Raw genomic sequence first — 14,584 nt, forward strand, 5'->3', positions numbered from 1 at the left:
CCATGTGCTGTGTATCCCAAACCGGGGCGGAAGGAGGGGCGCGGAGAGCCCAGTCCGGCGCAGACGCAGTTGTTTCTTCCGAATCGCCGGAAAACCAGCAACAATGCAGGCCAAATCCCGAAAGTTCAGGGGGCAGGCAGTGACGTTGCCAGAAAGCAGCCTGCCGGAGACAGGCTCGCCCAAGCGAGGCTAGTGGAAAACTCGCCGGCACTGGCGTCTGAGGAGTGCCTCCATTGGACGCTTTGTGCTGGTTGCACGCATTTGCAAAACGTCGTCCGACCAAGGAGGATCCCAGGCCTGATGTTTCCTTCGCCGATAAAGAAAAACCCTTCCCCTCTCTTCTCTTCACTCCTTGTTTTTATTTTTTTTGCTGGAGATATCCTTCTATTTTATGTGCCTTCTTCGCCTTGGGAGCTTCGACTTTTTGAATTCAGCGACCTTTTCACTTTGCTGCCACGCATAGCCCTTACCTAGCCCAGCTGTCAGACGTGGCACATCCATCCACTTCATTTAACCGCCAACTGTAGCCAAGCGAGCAGCAGCAGCCCCTGAATACCCTGAACGATGTTAGCCGGAGGAACACGGATCGTAGTAGTGGTAAGAATCAGCACCCGGAGCCTTAGGAGGGCCCGCTGCCCATTTGTCAGCCAGGGAGCGAGAGGGGGTGGAAAATGGGCTGTTTCTGTCTTCACCAGTCGAACAGTAGAGTGTGCACCCATCCGCGGTCCTTATCTGCCATTCTCGTCTACGCAGGATAAAGGAGACAGGGTTCCTCTGCACAGCTGATCGCATGTGAAGAGACCTTTGACGGAGGGATGGCCTGACCGTTCCTGCGGAGCGAGTGTTTCCGAGAAGGAGGGATGAGGTTTCATGCATCGGGGTTTCTCGGCGTATGGCTGTCGAATAGGAATTCGCGCTAAACTCTCTTCTACGATGTAGATGGTCGGGCTGCCGGCTCGGGGAAAGACCTATATCTCGTACAAAGGTAGGCATTTTTGTTTTCTTCCCACACCAGCAGTCACAGATAGCGGGAGGAGGCCAATTTGGGCGACGATTGGCACAGCCTTGTTTCCTTTTTCAACCAAGGGAAAGGCCCAGCCCTGGCTCCTGTCGTGCACAGGCCACCGGCTGCGAGACAAGCCAGGCGGGGAGGCGTGTCCAAGTCGTTTGGCAGTCACTCCCCCGGCATGCCGGGCCTTGGCCAGCTGTGTGTGCGAACCTGCAACTGAACAATTGCTGTAAACTTGCACTTCATTTTGCAATTCCTGTGCGGTTTGCAGCCCTGACCAGCCATCCGGCCAGCCGCCGTCCCCGTTTCCCTCCTGTGGCCAGAGCACAGGCTGGCTGGTATGAGGTGGGAAATGAACTTTGTGATGTTCTGCAGCAGGTCAGCTGGGCAGGCAAGCATGCAAGCCCAACGGCGCGAGAACAAGGGCAATTTCGTTTGCGGCCAATTTTTCTCTCTCAATTCCTGTTTCTCACCGACCTCTTATCTTCCTGGGGGGATTCGTTCCCAGTGTAGTGTCACGGTATCTCGCATGGCTCGGAGTAAACTGCCGCGTGTTCAATGTTGGCGAGTACCGACGCAAAATCGTCGGAGCGCAGCTTGACCACAGCTTCTTTGACCCACACAACCCGGTGGCCATCGAGCAGCGGCTCAAGTGCGCAGTGCTGGCGCTCAACGACATGTTTGCGTGGTTTGAGGACGTACACAATGGCGTGGCGATCTACGATGCAACAAATTCGACGCGGTCCCGGCGGCAGATGATCAGCGACGAGTGCCGCAAGCACAACGTGGAGGTGATGTTCTGCGAGAGCTGGTGCGACGACGCCAACCTGGTGGACATGAACATCCTGGAGGTCAAGCGTACGAGCCCCGACTACAAGGGCATCAAGGACCCGCAGATGGTGCTTGACGATTTCCGGCATCGCATCGACCACTACAGCGAAGTCTATGAGCCCGTTGGCGGCGATGGCAAGCGGCCGCTGGCGAAGGGCGAGTACCCGTATCCGCCCGAGGACCCGACGGTCGAGGAGTACGACGAGCGGCTGGCCAGCTACGTGCGCAAGATCAACGTAGGCTCGCAGGTTGTCATCAACCGCATCACCAGCTACCTGGAATCGCGCATCGTCTACTTTTTGATGAACATCCACATTGCCACGCGCTCGGTGCTGTTCAGCCGCCACGGCGAGAGCATGTACAACCTCAACCAGCGCCTGGGTGGCGACCCCGATCTCAGCCCGAACGGCCGCAAGTACGCCGACGCCCTGCCGAGTCTCATCTCGAAGCTGCTGGGCGACCAGCCGCTGACGGTGTGGACATCGACGCTCAGGCGCACGCACCAGACTGCGGCCGGATTGCCATGCAAGAAGATGCAGTGGAAGGCTCTGGACGAGCTGGATGCTGGTGTGTGCGAGGGGCTGACGTACGAGGACGTCGAACGGGAGTACCCGGAAGAGTACGCGATGCGTGACCAGAACAAGTTTGAGTTCCGGTACCGCGGCGGCGAGTCGTACCGCGATGTGGTGCTGCGGCTGGAGCCCGTGATCATGGAGCTGGAGCGGCAGCAGAACATCATGGTGATTTCGCACCAGGCTGTGCTGCGCTGCATCTACGCGTACTTTTTGGACATTGGGCCCGACGAGCTGCCGTATCTCAAGATCCCGCTGCACACAGTCATGAAGCTGACGTGGACAGCGTACGGCTGCGACATCCAAACATACAAGATCGATATTGACGCTGTTGACACTCACCGCGCCAAGCCCAAGGGGCTGAAGCGTGGCGGCACGCTGAAGGGCAGCACAGGCTCGGCTGGTGCCACAGCACGGTCCAGCGCCAGTGCCGCGCCTAACAGCGTGGCCAGCAGCCCGGCTACCAAGACCGATGCTACGCGGCTCCCGACGCACGACCAGCTTCTGAGCTCGTCGGCCACGGTGGTGGCAGGGCGCGAAGAGTCTGCGGGCACCCCAGTTGCACCCAAAGCAGCTGCGGCGTCCAAGCTGGTCAACGCGGTTTCCGACACGTGGGACGTGGACGAGGTGTGGACGCCCGCGGACAGCCCGACGCCGAAGCTGCCGTTCCCGACGCCTGCCAGCACCAACGCGCCGCCGTCGGTTGCGCTCGGCTCGACTCCCCGAGACGAGGATATCGACACCGGCGCCATGCGTGCTGCTGTCGAGTCGGTTGTGGCCAAGACGGCAGCCAGCCAGCAGATGCAGGCCAGGGATCACGCGCGCATGCCGGTGCTTGATGAGATCAAGGGCGAGATGTCGAACCTGTCGGTGTCCGGCGGCCACGACCAGGGCAGCCATGAGGGACATATAGGCCACGTGTGGCCGTCGCAGATCAGCCCCAGCATGACCCGCGAGAACTCGCGGTCAGCGTCGCCGGATCCCGACCACCCAGGCCACTTTATGCACCATGGCAAGGACGGCCACCTGCACCACCACCTGCCGAGCCAGCTCAGCATCACGAGCATGCCGCACATACGCTCCGATCCGCGCGACGGCTCGCCGGTCCACCTGTCGCCGTCAGCCTATGCTGCGTCGTTCTCGTGCCACGACCATGTGCGCGATGCTGGGGTGGCGCTGCCTACCGATGATGCGTTTGCGCTGGGAGAGCCTGCGATGGCCGCCGACCATGTTGGGTCGCCGCCAGTCTACGAGGCTGAAAATGTGATCTCCCCTGAGGCTGCTGCGCGCGCTGTGGCGATTCCCGCAGCCGTGGGGAAGTCCAGGACGCCGGACTACAGGATCAGCATGTCGTCGACGCCCAGCATGGCGCACCTGAAGGGCCAGAGCATGGGCACCAGCCCGACCATGTCTGAGGGCGGCCGGCCGTCGTCGCACCGCCAGCCGCTGCTGGGCAACCTCAAGATCGACGAGCTGCACATTGCTGGGCACGGCAACGTGGATGTGGTCGAGACAACGCCGACCATCACGCTGAGGTACTCGTCGAATGTGCCGGCGGACGTGCAGAAGCAGACCATGGCGCTGAAGAACGAGTTGGTTGGGATCGAGGACGACGACTCCAGCAGCAATTCCGGATCTGTGGTTGAGGGCGACGACAGCAACAAGCCGACGGCTGTGGAGGGCCCTATTAACTAGCCGCTTGGTCAGCAGGGGAGCTTTCAATATATCGGTAACCTCTTTCCTTTGCTGCAAATCGGCAGACAGGCTGTGCCAGCCACACAGCTGCTGTTTTACAGAACAGGATCTCTGCGGATGTCGCACAGCCGGAGATATGCGGCTGCTAGTTGCTTTTTGGGTGTGGCCTGATGGAGGCAGGATTTCCGGCCTGTATGCTGTCAACATCTGTCCGACCATCGCTGCATGTATTTTGCTTCTTTCCGGTGACAGCGATTTTGCACCGTCCTTATCGCGCACCACGTTACAATCACCCCACTGGTGAGTGCAGCTGTTTTGGAGTGCGGACATGTGCGTATTGCCGTGGCCACTGGGGAGAGCGGTGCTTACACAACGCTGTTACTCGGTTAAGATGCTCGCCCCAGCAGGCCAACAGCACCGGATTCAGCTTACCCTAACACTGAAAGGCTTTTTTCAGCAGGGTGGAGCGTGGACTGCTTCCGTGCACCGACGAAGGGAACCCGACACACAGTGAGGAGATGGCGGGCCCAGCACATATATAAAGCTGCAGCGTCCTTTTTTATCTCCAACCTCAACTTTCAAAATCTTATCTTTAATTTTCTCTCTCACATCACTATTCTTTTCAACCATGCCTGAGCAAAACTCCATTGATCGCACCCGCCTGTACACTGACCTGCAGTATCGCTACGACTATGTGGCGGGCTTCATTGGGTTTACCAAGGAGGATCAAGAGTTTCTTCACAAATCGGCGAGCGTAGTTGCGGGGCTGGTCCCGACCATCGTCGACGCCGTGTACGACAAGCTGTTTATGTACGACATCACCTGGAAGCACTTTTCCGAGGACCAGGAGGGCTTCCACGCGCAGGGCCCGAACGTGGGCAGAGTCGAGATAGGCTCCGAGGTCATCACCTTCCGCAAGACCATGCTGACAAAGTACCTGAAGAAGCTGGTCTCTGCCGAGTGGAACATCGCCTACCTCAAGTACCTGGACTGGGTCGGCCACATCCACACCACGACGCCACTGAAGACGTCGACCATCAATGTCGAGTACATCCACATCAACGCCCTGATGGGCTATGTTTCCGCCGTGGTCATCGACGCGCTGCAGGGCGTCGAGGAGTGGGACAGCGAGACCAGGCAGAAGATTGTCAGCGCGTACAACAAGTTCTTCTGGGTGCAGAACGACCTGTTCGCCAGGTACTATGTCAAGGAGGGCGTGCTGACCGACAAGGAGAAGGTGGCCGTGGCTGCGCAGGAGGAGGCCAAGCGGAATGAGGTGCGGCAGGAGCTGCGCAAGGAGTCGCTGCTCAACGTCGCCGTGGCCTTTGCGGCGGGCGCCGTCGTCGGCCTGTTTGGGTACAAGTCCCTCAACCACTGAAGCAACACCTTTATTTATTGGCCTCAAAAATGCTATGTGAAATAATACCTGTTTACAGCGGTTTGACCATATTTGGTCGTATACGATTGATAGTGATAAACGGAAATCACCAATCTTCCGGAAAGAGGGGTAAGGCACTTGTCACAATACCTTTGTTCCCCACCACAATGTCAGCAGCTACCGTTGTCCGCGTTCCACCAAGGTTCTCCACGCACCAGGCCACATACCTGCTTGATCCGCTGCAAGGCCCGCCGCAGCGGCTCAACCCCGACGCCCCGACCCACGCATCCGACGAGGCCAAGTACATTGCGGTCAGTGTCTTGATGCACAACGGCGGAGCCAAGCCCGGCATGGTCTGGGCCTGGGCAGCAGTCACCGCATCGCCGTCGCGTCCGGGAGCCATGGCGAACCTCTCCCTGTCGCTGCCGCCAAACCGTCCTGGCGCGCGCGGAAATTCGTCGCAGCTGCTGGGCAACGGTCTGGACGATCCAACGCCGGATGTTGCCAGGCGGCTGGCGACGCGGTTTAGGCGGCCGGTGTATTTGGCGCTGGAGGGCGTGGCGGCAAGCAGGCTTATCAGGGCGACGGATAGCTTGGACATGGCGATGAGCCAGGAGAGCGAAGTCGCCGGCGTCGAAATGTGCCTGGTGCGCGAGCTCAAGCAGGCATTGGAGCAGTAGGGCGGCCTGCTAGCGTTTTGGGTGGAGATTCGGAAGCGACCCAGAGGTACCAGGGATTCTGCCCTCGTTGGCGTGTCGTGTGGATGGCGTTCCGAGAAGCGGATTGCCGACTTTTTTCGCTAGTGCCCGTGGCACGTGCAGCCGGCATTTTGCAGGCGATGGGCCAGGGGTGTAGGACGATTGGGGGAGGTAAAATCATGCACTGCTGATGTGCGGGCAGATGCGGCAAGCTGCCCGTCTTTCTAGAACATCGCCCTCCCGTTGCTCGTTGCGGGCCTGTCAGCTCTTTTCTCCTCTTCTTTTTTTTTTTTCCCAAAGCGCGTACACCGTTTTTATTATCTTTTACTTGTTTCTTGGCACCACCCGTTTGTCTCTTGGCACCACCTGTAGCAGTGGAGAACTGCATATTTTTTGAATAGATTCCTCGCAGTCCCCCCGCTTTATATTCTGGACAGTAGCCCTCTTTGAGCCAAGGAGAAAGCCCCTGGACAAACGATACCCATTTCTGATAGTTTATACGCTTTGACACGTTCACATTCCCCTGATATCATGAGCCACACAAACACCACCACGGTTGACCTGGACAACCCGAAGCCCGAGGAGAAGGCTGAGGCTATAGCCAAGCTGCGGGCAGCGCTGACGGACGATATTAACGAGTACTGCTCGGACTCGGTAAGTGCGCCACCTTTGGGTTCTACCAGAAGCTCGCTACCAAGGCTACGCCTAGGTGCAGCTCGAGTCCTTGGAACACCGCGCCTTGACTAATCACTGGAGCGACGAAATTTTGGTAGGATATCTGGCGGTTTGCGGTGGCCAGACAACTCGACACGGTAGGTGTATATTTTCCCTCCGCATGAGATGCGGGGAGGGGGTGCTGGCGAACAGCTTGTCTCCTACAAATAGAACCCCACGTTCTCGTTGCGAGCAGCGAGCCGGGGGGGGGGAACACAGTTGCTAGCGTGACTCCACATCATGTCTGTTGAGTTTGCCAAGACCCAAGCTAACAGTGCAGACATCAGTGCCTGTGTAGGACAAGTCAGCAGCCATGGTCCAGGGCTGGTACAAATGGCGCGTTGAAGAGAAAATCGACGATCTGCCGGTGGCCATGGCCAGCAACACGTTTTCCGTGCCGTACCCGACGCGCGGGTACTTTTCGGTGGCGGATGCGAACCTGATGGCCGGCACACAGGTCAAGGAGTTTCAGCTCAAACTGAATCGGTACTTTGGAGGCGGGTGCTGGCACAAGCAGGACAAGGACGGGCACCCGCTGTACATTGAGCGGATCGGGCGGTACAGGATCAAGAATATCCCAAGCAAGTGCACGCTCGACGAGCTGTTCGAGGACCACTACCTGATGCAGGAGTTCCTGTGCCGCACAATCTTCCCCGAGTGCTCGCGGTGGGCTGGCCGCGACATCTCCAAGCAGGTGGTGATCTTCGATCTCTCTGGCATCTCCCTCTCGATGCTGTCGCACTGGCCGGCCCTGAACATGCTGCGCGAGATGCTGGCCAACGACCAGCTGTACTACCCCGAGCGCATGCATAAGACGTTTGTGATCAATGCGCCGGCCATGTTCGTCACAGCGTGGAATGTGATCAAGGGCTGGCTCGACCCGCGCGTCATCTCCAAGATCCAGATCCTGGGCAAGAACTACTCGCCGGCTCTGCTGAAGCAGGTGCCGCCGCAGAATCTGCCGGCGTTCCTTGGCGGCACATGCCGCTGCTCGCACATGCCCGGCGGCTGTGTGCCCAGCGTGCCCATGGGCAACTACCCGGACCTGCCGCGCGCCGCCTTCACAGCCCTGCAACACCAGGTGCAGATCAGCTACAGCGAGCCCCGCCACACGTACATCTACGACGTCTCGCCGCTGCCCGAGCTGCGCCCATCAACCTCCAGTGAGTCCAGCAAGGGGTACGGCAGCTGGTTCGGATTCAAGCCGAGCAAGTCCGAGGAGAAGGATGTTCTGCAGCAGCGCACGCGCATCGTGTGCCTGAGGTTCACTGCCGACCGCGGCCGCGGATTAGTCGTCGAGGCGCTGTGGTCGACCATGGGCGCAGGCACCAGCGCGCTGGCCGACGAGCAGCTGGTGTTTCCAGAGACGCTACTGGACCCGCAGCGCGCTCCGGTGCTGCTGGAGATCAAGGTGCCGAACCAGGCGGGCCAGCTGACCGTCAACTGGCGCATTGCCAACCTGGACGAGGGCCTGGCGCCGTATCCGTCGGCAGACGAGGCCAAGATTCCGATCCAGCTCGAATACAGCTTTGATTCCGAGGAGGAGCTGCTGGCAAAATTCGATCTGCTGCCGGTCAAGCGCGAGCCGTGAGAAGAGCCCTGCCCTGCATATACTGCGTTAGCGTTTCTGTTTTCAATTAAATTCCTGTGACTCTGCAGCGTCTTGAGCAAAAAAAGGAACCTGCGGGCAAACAGCCCAATAGGCCGTGTAACTGCGAGCCCCTCTTATTCGCCCAGCGTATGGTCTTTGGCCTTGTGCGAGCCCGCAGCGCCGAAGGCTTAATGAGCACTGGGGACCAATGCTTCTTTGGACGAACACAACCCCATGCACGCCAAGACCGCGTCGCCTCACGATTGGCGATGGGGCAGCGAAATCAAGACGTCCATCCAAATTCCACTGCTGAATTTTCTATTGAGCGCCTCTCCCCGGCTTCCCTTCCCAGGCTATTTAATACTTTCTCAGCGCTTGCACTTTGCCTCTGCATTCTGCTGTGACTCTACTTCCCCTCTGCTCTCTCTCTTTCATCTACACTACTAATACCCTCTCCTAACTTCCTTTCCACCTACAATGGCCGACAAGTACAACGCTCCTGGTTACCCGCCTCCGCAGGGCGGCTACGCTCCTCCTCCCCCTCCCGGCGGCTACGGCGCGCCCCAGCAGGGCGGCTATTACCAGCAGGGACCGCCTCAGGGCCAGCAGCCGCAGGTCGTCTACGTGCAGCAGCAGCAGCCCCAGCAGTCGGGGAGCAGCGGTTTCTGCGAGGGTCTGTAAGTATCGAGCTGTTCTATCTCGGTGGTCCGGAACCGCGTCCTGCTTCCAACAGGAGCGGTTTTTGTGTGTGTTTGGAGAGCAGGCAGATCGCTTCTAATGAAGCTTTGTTTTGACATCAACAAGCCGGCACCAAAATATGAGCTGCAAATCCCCTACGGCTTGCCATGCTGTCCTACTAACAACCCCCGCCCCTTTGCCCAATTCTTCTTATAGTCTCTGCGCGTCGTGCCTGTGCTGCTGCTGCGACATGCTGTGCTAAAGAAGCTACCATGCCGGCACTTGTCGGTAGCCGGGAAGCAAAAGAATGCACAACTGGCAAGCAGGTTTTTTGTACGTGCGTCGTCAAAGGGAATAAAAATCAAAGAGGCAAATCACTTTGCCGCCGGATGCGGCGCTTTTGGAGGCAGAGAAGCAAGCACAGCCCCGGTAGTGCCTTCTCTCCAGAAAGCCTGCTAGCTTTGGAAGCAGACCAACAAAAGCGCAGCTGACGGACTGCTGCACTGATCCTGCACGGCGACCACGTTTCCTGTATGCCAAGTCGGTATTGCTTTTGTACCTTTTTCTCACAATAATTTCAAATGCAACAACTACCAGCGCCGGACTGGACAATGTGGCCTCCTGGCTGCTCACTGTCGCTTGTGTGTGACTTTCTCGGCGGCAGCATGTGGCTGGAGCAGTGCTCCGCTCACGGGCTTTGATCGGCAGATCAGATCGGGTGATTCTGCTGCTGGCAGCGCCGCGGGCTGTTGTGGACCTTTGGAGAACACCGTAGGTTCTGCCGAAAAAATATATCGTCGGCGCTTGGCCCAGCTGGCTGTTGTTGTGATTCGCTCCTTTCTTCTTCATTCGCAACTTCAAGACACTATTTTTTGAAAAGGGAAAATGTCGGGCATCTTTGACACAAACAACCAGGACTCTGCCCTGTTCATTGGCGGGTCGCGCATCTCGGGACAGGAGGTCCGCTCGCAGAATGGTAAGGAACACGCACCTAGAGGGCTTTTTTGCGCCCGGCGCTTTGCACAGAAAAAGTCCTACTGCTACTAAACGCTCCGACTCATGCTAGTCATGGCGGCTCTGTCGATTGCCAACGTGATCAAGACATCGCTCGGACCCGTGGGTCTGGACAAGATGCTGGTGGACGACGTGGGAGACGTGACGATATCGAATGACGGCGCAACGATCCTGCAGCTGCTGGAGGTGGAGCACCCGGCGGGAAAGATCCTGGTGAAGCTGGCGCAGCAGCAGGACACCGAGGTGGGCGACGGCACGACATCGGTGGTGATCCTGGCGGCAGAGCTCCTGCGGCGCGCAAATGAGCTGGTCAAGAACCACATCCACCCGGCGACCATTATCACCGGCTACCGTCTGGCGTGCAAGGAGGCATGCAAGTTCATTGCCGACCAGATGGCGCAGAAGGTGGACAAGCTTGGCCGCGAGGCCCTGGTCAATGTCGCCATGACAACGCTGTCCAGCAAGATCCTCGGCACGTACGGCACGTTCTTTGCCGAGATGACTGTCGACGCGCTGTCGGCCGTGAAGACCACTGATTTCCGTGGAAAGGCGCGCTACCCGGTCCAGTCGGTCAACGTATTGAAGGTCAAGGGTGCGAGTGCCCGCGAGAGCCACTACTTCCAGGGCTACGCGCTGTACCGGCCGATCACCAGCCCGGCGATGAAGCAGACGCTAAACGATCCCAAGATCGCTGTGATTGACTTTGACCTGACAAAGACACGCCTGAAGATGGGCGTCAACGTCGTCATCGACAACCCCGACAACCTCGAGGCGATCCGCAAGCGCGAGGCCGACATTTCTGCCGAGCGCGTACGCATGATCCTCGGCGCCGGCGTCACGGCCGTATTCAGCACACGCGGCATCGACGACATGTACGTGAAGATGTTCGCCGAGGCCGGCGCTATTACTGTCACCCGTGTGCCCAAGGACGATGCGCGCCGGATCGCCAAGGGCACTGGCGCCCAGATCATCACCACCCTGGCCAACCTCGACGGCGACGAGTCGTTTGAGCCCTCGACTATCGGCACAGCCGAGCTCATCGAGCAGATCCGGCTCTCGGACGAGGACATTGTTGTCGTGCGTGGTGCCTCGGAGCAGCGTGCGTCCACTGTGATTCTGCGCGGCGCCAACGACTACATGCTGGAGGAGATGGAGCGCAGTCTGCACGACTCGCTGTGCGCTATCAAGCGCGTGATGGAGTCGGGTGCCGTTGTGCCTGGCGGCGGTGCCGTCGAGACCGCCCTGGATGTCTACCTGGAGTCGTTCGCCACCACCCTGGGATCGCGCGAGCAGCTGGCCATCGCAGAGTTTGCGAACGCCCTGCTGGCCATCCCGAAGCAGCTTGCTGTCAACGCCGCCAAGGACTCGATTGAGCTGATCGCCAAGCTGCGCGCCTACCATGCCGCCGCCCAGAACGCGCCTGCCGATTCCACCCGCAGCCTGCTCAAGTGGTACGGCCTGGACCTGCACGAGGGTAAGCTGCGCGACAACGTCAAGGCTGGCGTGCTGGAGCCCGCCATGTCCAAGATCAAGATGCTCAAGTCTGCGACCGAAGCTGCCATCAACATCCTGCGTATCGACGACATGATCAAGCTGGTACCCGAGCAGCAGCCCGAGGACCCGCACGCGCACATGTAATTTGTGTCTTCCGCAGATGCTGGATACATTTTAAAACAAAAAAATCGTAATCATCGAGAAGAACCCAAACGGCATGCGAGCAGCAAGCAGTGTATATGCAGCTTACGCATAAATACGGATATGGTTATACACATGCACGTTCTATCGCAGATGGCTTGTGCCAAAGGGCAGAAAATCATGCACGCCAGTACTGCGCCCATCTATGAATGGTTTCGATGACCTGTGGGAACAGCGCGCGCACACTGTCGTTTATCAATGTCTGGAAGAACCGCATCGCCTCCTCTTCTGACAGATCCAGCCGGAACTTGTCCTGCACCATGGCCACAGCCTGGTCGGGCGCAACCGCAATATCGGGGATATCCGAGTACCGCATCAGCGAGAACAAGTTCAGTATCAGGTTCGCCGACTTGCGCAGAATGCTGAATGCCACAAAGCAGTGCGACTTGAACCGCTGGTATGCCACCGACTCCATGCCGCCCATCGCCTCCACCATCTCCTTGCATAGCTTCATGGGCGGCGGGAACGGCTTTGGATCGCGGCCCAAGATATACCCAAAGTCCACATGGAACATGTGGCCGTCTGGCGCCAACAGCAGGTTGTCCAGGTGTCGGTCGCCCACTCCCAGCAGGTACGTGATCACGCAGTAGCCAGCACAGCTCTTGACATACGTCTCCATGACTTCGGGGGACACGCCGTTGGGCGCCGACGGATCCGGGCTGGTCTTCCGCAGGTACGCCAGAATGCTGTTGTTGTTCTCCACCAGCACTGCCGCCAGCGACTGCGACGCAACAAACTGAGAGAGCCCCTGGTCGACGCCCGTCGCCAGCACGCGGTACGGCGTCAGGTGCAGATCAAGGTTCTCTTTGCGCAGCAGCCGGTCCATCAGCGTGATGATCTGCACCACCAGCTGGTCCTGCCGCATATCGTCGCCCGACTTGAATATAACCGGATACAGCGACCCGTCAGAGCATACAAAGTGCAGGAACAGCGGCATCATTGTGCTCTTGAACACTGAGGCCTTGTCCGCCTGGATCCCAACCACCTGCACCGACGGATCCAGCGGCAGCGACAGCGCCGGGAACGAATTCAGCCCGTGCCTGGGGTCGGCAAGGTACGCCCGCAGCCAGTCGACCTTGCGTGTGCGTGTTTCCTTCAGCTGCTGCACCAGACCCGACACGCGCGCCAGGTCGCCCACCAGCTTGCTCTGCCGCTCAAACGTGCTCTGCGTGTTGGCACCCGCCTGCGCATCTGACAGTGCCTTAACGTACTGGAACACAATCTTGCCGTAGATCTTGCCCATCGACCGGTCCTTGCACTCCACCATCAGGTACCAGTAGAAGAAGTTGCCCAGAGTCGTGTTCTGCAACGCACGACCCAGCAGGAAATCGGCCAGACTCGACTCGTGCAGATTTGCTGCACTCTGCTGTTGCTGCAGCCTGCCAGGCGCCTCGATACCACCGGCCATGCCGCTGGCCATATCACCGCCAGGGCCCACAGCAGCTCCCGCCCCCTGGTACTCGAATCGAATCGCCTGCACCAGCTGCAGCAGATACACAATCAGCTCGTCGTCATTCGCCTTGCGCAGCTTCGACACGGCGTACACACGCACCGCGTAATCTGTGACCTCGGCACCCAGCAGCTCTAGCGCATCGTCGATATCAATCTCCGCCCATTCCGCCAGCAGCTTTGTCGCCTGCTTGGACTCTATCGGATCGCGCCAGTCCACGCACTTGACAAACTTTGTCAGCGCCTTCTTGTTCGTCGCCAGGTAGAACCGGAACTTCCACACAAGGTCCTTTTCCGCATCCGTCAGCTGCTGGCTCGGCGCATACCGCACGATTGTGTTGAGCTGGTCGCGCAAGGCTGCGTTGGGCTTCAGCTCGCGATCCAGGGGTCCGCTGCGGTATCCGCGCAGCAGTCTGCGGTGCTTGGTTTCGGACGGGTTGTCGCGGTACGCTTCAGGGTCAAACACCAGGCTGTATTTGGGCTGTGCTGTCAGCTTTGTTATCGGGTCATCTAGCGTACTCTCGCCAAATACTACTGCAAAATCAAACTTGGGGAACGACATATGGATATACAGCCTGCCTGATTGCCTCCTCTCTGTCGTCTCAGTCTCCTCAATCCGCTGCATGGTCAGCGTGTCGAGCCAGTCAACTCTCTGCATATCCCCGTCCTCGTATCGACGCACTGCCGCAAACAACCTATCGTACTCCAATGGCTCCGCACCCAAACCAGTGTGCTCTTTCGGTATCAGCTGCAGCCTTTGGTTTCCCTGCACCAGTTCGCTATCATCTGCAAACAGCTGGATCCGGCATGTCCCGCAGTGTGCAACCTTCCACAGCGCCTCTTGCTGCCAGAGCGTCACTATTATGCACGCGTCCACCGCCAGTTCGTTGTACTTCGTCGGGAACCTTACCCACTCGTTCCATCCGTCTGTGTGCGCCTTGGCCTTGTATTTTGTCTGCAGCGGCAATGACTGCGGGATATCGGAGCTCCACAGCTGGGCTGTGATAAAGAGCAGAGGCTCCGAGGCCTGGTCAAGTCCTGTGTCGCTATCTAAGCCGATCTGCTGAAAATGCTCTTCAAGCATTGCTATACCGTGGCTGGCCTGGCTGCTGCGTTTACTCCCTGGCAGGGTCCCCCATAGCTTGTCGATGCGGACCGATACAAATTCGTTGATATCTTTCGATTCGCAAAAGCTGAAGTCTACGAACTGGTCGCCTGACGTGCCGTTGTTGTAGTTCATCGCTGCAGCTAAACGATAAT

The 14,584-nt window shown here is 58.6% G+C and overlaps 9 protein-coding genes across 9 annotated transcripts; 6 read left to right on the top strand and 3 right to left on the bottom strand.

The window, feature by feature from the left end:
• Nucleotides 1-939: 939 nt before the first annotated feature.
• Nucleotides 940-2,766, top strand: DL89DRAFT_203866 (bifunctional 6-phosphofructo-2-kinase/fructose-2,6-bisphosphate 2-phosphatase; the record flags this gene model as incomplete). Its single annotated transcript, XM_040884037.1, has 3 exons — nt 940-985; nt 1,523-1,962; nt 2,020-2,766. Coding segments are annotated over 3 exons (1,233 nt in total), but the record flags the coding sequence as incomplete, so codon positions are not given.
• Nucleotides 2,767-3,348: 582 nt separating this feature from the next.
• On the bottom strand, nt 3,349-4,586 carry DL89DRAFT_164400 (uncharacterized protein). The gene has a single exon (XM_040883712.1). The coding sequence runs from the start codon at nt 4,435-4,437 to the stop codon at nt 3,532-3,534; it is 906 nt and encodes a 301-aa protein (XP_040743349.1). The 5' UTR covers nt 4,438-4,586; the 3' UTR covers nt 3,349-3,531.
• A 167-nt stretch (nt 4,587-4,753) lies between these two features.
• DL89DRAFT_213135 (uncharacterized protein) lies at nt 4,754-5,320 on the top strand (the record flags this gene model as incomplete). The annotated part of the gene is made up of 1 exon (XM_040884236.1): nt 4,754-5,320. A coding segment is annotated over one exon (567 nt), but the record flags the coding sequence as incomplete, so codon positions are not given.
• A 332-nt stretch (nt 5,321-5,652) lies between these two features.
• DL89DRAFT_257895 (uncharacterized protein) lies at nt 5,653-6,165 on the top strand (the record flags this gene model as incomplete). Its single annotated transcript, XM_040885560.1, has 1 exon — nt 5,653-6,165. One exon carries the CDS (start codon nt 5,653-5,655, stop codon nt 6,163-6,165), a length of 513 nt encoding a protein of 170 aa, XP_040743351.1.
• Nucleotides 6,166-7,210: 1,045 nt separating this feature from the next.
• On the top strand, nt 7,211-7,918 carry DL89DRAFT_223944 (CRAL/TRIO domain-containing protein; the record flags this gene model as incomplete). Its single annotated transcript, XM_040884666.1, has 2 exons — nt 7,211-7,398; nt 7,480-7,918. Coding segments are annotated over 2 exons (627 nt in total), but the record flags the coding sequence as incomplete, so codon positions are not given.
• Nucleotides 7,919-8,835: 917 nt separating this feature from the next.
• On the top strand, nt 8,836-9,506 carry DL89DRAFT_267847 (uncharacterized protein). Its single transcript, XM_040887684.1, has one exon. It carries the CDS (start codon nt 8,966-8,968, stop codon nt 9,167-9,169), a length of 204 nt encoding a protein of 67 aa, XP_040743353.1. The 5' UTR covers nt 8,836-8,965; the 3' UTR covers nt 9,170-9,506.
• DL89DRAFT_267848 (uncharacterized protein) lies at nt 9,494-10,129 on the bottom strand. Its single transcript, XM_040887685.1, has one exon. It carries the CDS (start codon nt 10,013-10,015, stop codon nt 9,512-9,514), a length of 504 nt encoding a protein of 167 aa, XP_040743354.1. The 5' UTR covers nt 10,016-10,129; the 3' UTR covers nt 9,494-9,511.
• Nucleotides 9,975-11,884, top strand: DL89DRAFT_267849 (putative TCP1-component of chaperonin-containing T-complex). Its single transcript, XM_040887686.1, has 2 exons — nt 9,975-10,142; nt 10,233-11,884. The coding sequence occupies exons 1-2, from the start codon at nt 10,052-10,054 to the stop codon at nt 11,816-11,818; spliced, it is 1,677 nt and encodes a 558-aa protein (XP_040743355.1). The 5' UTR covers nt 9,975-10,051; the 3' UTR covers nt 11,819-11,884.
• A 109-nt stretch (nt 11,885-11,993) lies between these two features.
• On the bottom strand, nt 11,994-14,408 carry DL89DRAFT_246847 (phosphatidylinositol 3-kinase; the record flags this gene model as incomplete). The annotated part of the gene is made up of 2 exons (XM_040885113.1): nt 11,994-13,265; nt 13,314-14,408. The coding sequence occupies 2 exons, from the start codon at nt 14,406-14,408 to the stop codon at nt 11,994-11,996; spliced, it is 2,367 nt and encodes a 788-aa protein (XP_040743356.1).
• Nucleotides 14,409-14,584: the final 176 nt, after the last annotated feature.

This window comes from Linderina pennispora (assembly GCF_002104995.1).
Source record: "Linderina pennispora strain ATCC 12442 chromosome Unknown DL89scaffold_7, whole genome shotgun sequence".
Lineage (NCBI taxonomy): Eukaryota > Fungi > Kickxellomycota > Kickxellomycetes > Kickxellales > Kickxellaceae > Linderina > Linderina pennispora.

Coding starts and splice junctions, on each gene's coding strand:
- DL89DRAFT_164400 (XM_040883712.1), bottom strand. CDS start 4,437: ATGTCCGCACTCCAAAACAGCTGCACTCACCAGTGGGGTGATTGTAAC.
- DL89DRAFT_267847 (XM_040887684.1), top strand. CDS start 8,966: ATGGCCGACAAGTACAACGCTCCTGGTTACCCGCCTCCGCAGGGCGGC.
- DL89DRAFT_267848 (XM_040887685.1), bottom strand. CDS start 10,015: ATGAAGAAGAAAGGAGCGAATCACAACAACAGCCAGCTGGGCCAAGCG.
- DL89DRAFT_267849 (XM_040887686.1), top strand. CDS start 10,052: ATGTCGGGCATCTTTGACACAAACAACCAGGACTCTGCCCTGTTCATT. Junction 10,143..10,232: donor GGAGGTCCGCTCGCAGAATG/GTAAGGAACACG, acceptor GACTCATGCTAG/TCATGGCGGCTCTGTCGATT.